Below are 4,271 nucleotides of genomic sequence, written 5' to 3' on the forward strand. Positions count from 1 at the left end.
TGCCTGTCCCTGGAGCTGTAGCTGGTGTTTGGAATAAACGCTGAGGGCTGTGCGTGATGTGGCCACCCAGGTCCTTGTCACTCGGGCCGTTCCCTGCCCAGACGGATTCCCTGGAGTTGGGGGCTGTGTCCTGGTGTCTTGGGGCTCCTCAGCATGAGAATCCAGGAATGGTTTGGGTTGGAAGGGACCTTAAAGCCCAGGCAGTGCCAGCCCTGCCGTGGCAGGGACACCTGCCACTGTCCCGGGGTGCTCCAAGCCCCGTCCAGCCGTGTCCAAAGGCAGCAGCCAGGCAGAAATGCACTCGCCTGGCTGGGGCTGTGAGCTCCTCTGACACCAGCATGACGACAGATGCCATAGAATTCCATAGAATTCCATGTTTCAAAGGGAAACAGCCCTGGAGAACCCCAGAATCCTGGAGGATTCCCTCTCCAGGGTGGGAGGGTGCTGAAACCCTGAGGAGCCCCCAAATTGCCCACTTTCCTGACTTTGAAGCCCCTTCCCAAGCTCCTGTCCCTGTCGTCAGTGAATTCTCCAGCCAGGAGGGGATTGCCCTGCTCCAGAGCAGCTATCCCGACAGGAATGCCGAGGGAGCTGCCTGGGCACCCCTGGGATGGGGCTGGGACCCCCAGAGACCCCAGCCCAGCATAATTGAGCTGCCCTAGATGCACCTGTAACCAGTGCCAAAGGCTGAAATTCCCCCAAAGCATCACAGAGTTGCTGGAACCCTTTTCCCACGGCTGATTCCTGCGGGTTTTCATCCTTTTTTGTTTGCACCTGCACAGCTCTGCCAGCCCTCGCCTTGCCAAAGAAATGCAATTCTCAAAAATGGTAACTGAGAGTGACCAGGACGGAATTAAAAAAGAAAAGACACAGGGCGAGATGGTTTATTTGGTGTCAATGATGTCACCTGCACAGCTCCCGCCATGGGCACCGTGCGGGTGGGTGAGAGGCTGGACATGAGGCCAAAGGTGCCCTGGGCTGAGCCCCAGCATGGGCAGCGGCTGCGGGGGGATTCTGCCCCTGGGCCCCGCTCAGGTGAGAGCCCAGCTGCAGGATGGGAGCTGCTGGGGCGAGCCCAGAGGAACTGGAGCCCCTCTGGAGCCGGGCTGGGAGAGCTGGGAATGTTCCCCTGGAGAAGGGAAGGATGCAGGGAGAGCTCAGAGCCCCTTGCAGGGCGTGAAGGGGCTCCAGGAGAGCTGGAGAGGGACTGGGGACACCTGGAGCTGCTCCCAAAACCCCGGGGTGACCCCGGGCCCGAGCCCCGCCCCTTTTAGAACCCTCCGCCTCCCGCCCAATCAGATCGCTCGGTCATGTTCTGGTCACGCCCCCTGTCTGTTGGGTCACACCGTGGAACGCCGCTTGCTCCGCCCCTCAGGCTGTTCCTGGACGCCCATTGGCTGTCGTCAAGGGAGGCGGGGCTTACACAGGGTTTGGAAAGCAGCGGCGGCGGCACCGCCGGAACGGAGCGGGCGGAACCGCGTTCAGCTCCTCTCCTCTCCTCTCCTCTCCTCTCCTCTCCTCTCCTCTCCTCTCCTCTCCTCTCCTCTCCTCTCCTCTCCTCTCCTCTCCTCTCCTCTCCTCTCCTCTCCTCTCCTCTCCTCTCCTCTCCTCTCCTCTCCTCTCCTCTCCTCTCCTCTCCTCTCCTCTCCTCTCCTCTCCTCTCCTCTCTTCTCTTTCCACCTGGCAATGATGGTTGCAGAGGCCCCTCCAGAAAGTCCGCTCCACAGAGACCACCTCCAGCCCATGCCCCAGCTAAGCAGGAATGGAGATGATCTCAGCCCCCCTTGTAAGGGAGGGTGACAGACATGACCTGGCTCCACATTATAACCACGGAAGTGGTTTACTATCAAATACATCCCACCCACCCAGCCATGCACAATCCCAATCCCCCCATTCCAAATTTGGATCCCACTTTTCCCAATCCCCTTCCAGCCCCATCTCAGCCTGGCAGCTGTGGAATTGAATAAGTTTGGTGTGGGATTGAGTTTTTCTGAGGTGGGAACAAGCCATTCTGGGGTGGGATTGAGCCCTTTTGGGGTAAGGTTGAGTTATTCTCAGTGGGATTTCATTGGTTTTGAGGTGACAGATGGATCTCTCTTGGCTTCTGGAATGCAAAGTAAGAGAGAGGAGAAAAATATTAGGGCTAAAAAAAAAGGATAACCAGCCAGGACATGGAACCAGATCCCGACATGGATCACAGGGAATGTGGGTCACCAGGGCTCTGCCCAACGTGTGTCCTCCAGTGGGGGACGCAGCTGGAGCAGTGCACAAAGCTCTTCCTGCACTCAGGGCACTCACAGGGCTTCTCTTAGCAGTGCCTCAGTTGGTGTTGGGTCATGTGAGACCTCTGTGAAAAGCTCTTCCCACACTGGGGACACTCGTGGGGTCTCTCCCCGGTGTGGATGCGCAGGTGGGTGGTGAGGGCGGATTTCTGCTTGAAGCCCTTCCTGCAGTCGGGACAGCGGAAGGGCCTCTCCTCTGTGTGAATCCGCTGGTGTACGAGGAGATTGGAGCTGGTGGGAAACCTCTTGCTGCATTTATCACACTCATAAGGCCTCTCCCCAGTGTGGGTCCTCTGGTGGCAGATCAGGTCCCACCTCTGTATGAAGCTCTTCCCACATACATCACACTCATGGGGCCTCTCCCCGGTGTGGATGCGCCTGTGGCGGGTGAGGTTGGAGTTCCGCGTGAAGCCCTTCCCGCAGTCGGGGCAGCGGAAGGGCCTCTCCTCTATGTGTGTCTGCTGATGTTCAAGGAGCTGGGAGCTGGTCAGAAACCCCATCCCACACTCGGAACACTTGTAGGGCCTCTCCCCAGTGTGGATCCTTTGGTGTATGGTCAGGTAACTACGGTACAGGAAGCACTTCCCACATTCCCCACACTTGTATGGCCGTTCCCCAGTGTGGATCTTCTGGTGCTGGGTTAGGTTGGAGCTGTGTCTGAACCTCTTTCCGCATTCTACACACTCGTAGGGCCTCTGCCCAGTGTGGATCCTCTGGTGTTTTATCAGGTTGGAGCTGTGGCTGAACCTCTTCCCACATTCCCCACACTCGTAAGGCCTCTCCCCAGTGTGGATCCTCTGGTGTTCTATGAGCCTGGAGCTCTTCCTGAAGCTCTTCCCACATTCCCCACACTCGTGGGGCCGTTCGTCTGTGTGAATCCTCTGGTGGTGAAGCAGGTCGCACCGCCAGCTGAAGCTCTTCGCACACCCAAAGCACTTGTGGGGCTTCTCCCCATCAGGAAGCTGCTCATGGACCACCAGGTCTGAGCTCTGGCTCCATCTCTGGTCGCCTTCCTGGCACAGGGTGGCTCTTTCCTCCTCAGATCCTCGTGATCTGCTTTTGCAGTCTCTTCTCACCAGGGATCGCCAGGACTTTTCCTCCCCGTTGGATTCCTGCCCCGTGGAGCCGCTCAAAATGGCTTCTTCAACGAGGATCTGCCGTGGGGATTTGTCCTCCCTGGTCTCCATGCTCAGCTCCTTGTCTGGGGGAGGAAGGACAAGGAGAGGATGGGATTTGCCTCCGTGCCAGAGGGAAGGGGAAGGAGATCCCCTCAGTGCGTCCCCGGCAGGACGGCGTCGGCTGCGGGGTTGTCCTGCAGCCAGGGGCCGTGCTGGGCTGGGAGATGGAGCAGGAGAGAGGGGGAAAGGGGCACTGACTTCCTCCTCACCTGCCTGGCTGTCCTGGGGCACCTTCCTCTTCCTCACAGCCTCCTCCTCCATCCTGCAAAGGTTTGGGAATTGGAAATCCTGTCTGGGGGGAGAACAAGGGATGAGTACGTCAAGTTTGAAAGTCTCTCTGCCCAAGAGCATCTCTAGAAGTCACTGAGCATTTGGGATCCATAAAACAGGCAATTGGGAGTGAGTGGATCTACACTGGGAGCAACTGGGAGTCACTGGGAACATGATGAGAGGGACTGGGAGTATTTTAGAGGCAACTGGGATAATACTGTGAGGAACTGGGAACAACTGAAACTTTGATGGGGGAAATTGGGATCATACTGGGATCACAGTGGGAACAGCTGGGTCTATGCTGGGAAGAACTGGGATCACACTGAGGATGATGGGAATCATACTGGGAAAGACTGGGAGTGGCTGTGAGCAACTGGAATCATGCTGAGAGCAACTGGGATAAGGTGGGAGTGACTGGGAGCATGCAAGGGGTGACTGGGACATACTGGGAGAGACAGGGGGTCACTGGAATCATACTGGCGGCTACTGGGTCATGCTGGCATTGACAGGGAGCAACTGGGAATCACACTGGGAGCCACTG

The 4,271-nt window shown here is 57.7% G+C and overlaps 1 protein-coding gene across 1 annotated transcript; it reads right to left on the bottom strand.

Annotated features, from left to right (window-relative positions):
• Positions 1-1,929: 1,929 nt before the first annotated feature.
• On the bottom strand, positions 1,930-3,469 carry LOC120748040 (zinc finger protein 239-like). Its single transcript, XM_058424421.1, has one exon. It carries the CDS (start codon positions 3,467-3,469, stop codon positions 2,309-2,311), a length of 1,161 nt encoding a protein of 386 aa, XP_058280404.1. The 3' UTR covers positions 1,930-2,308.
• Positions 3,470-4,271: the final 802 nt, after the last annotated feature.

The sequence above is a fragment of the Hirundo rustica genome, unplaced genomic scaffold, assembly GCF_015227805.2.
Source record: "Hirundo rustica isolate bHirRus1 unplaced genomic scaffold, bHirRus1.pri.v3 scaffold_456_arrow_ctg1, whole genome shotgun sequence".
NCBI classification, from domain to species: Eukaryota; Metazoa; Chordata; class Aves; order Passeriformes; family Hirundinidae; genus Hirundo; species Hirundo rustica.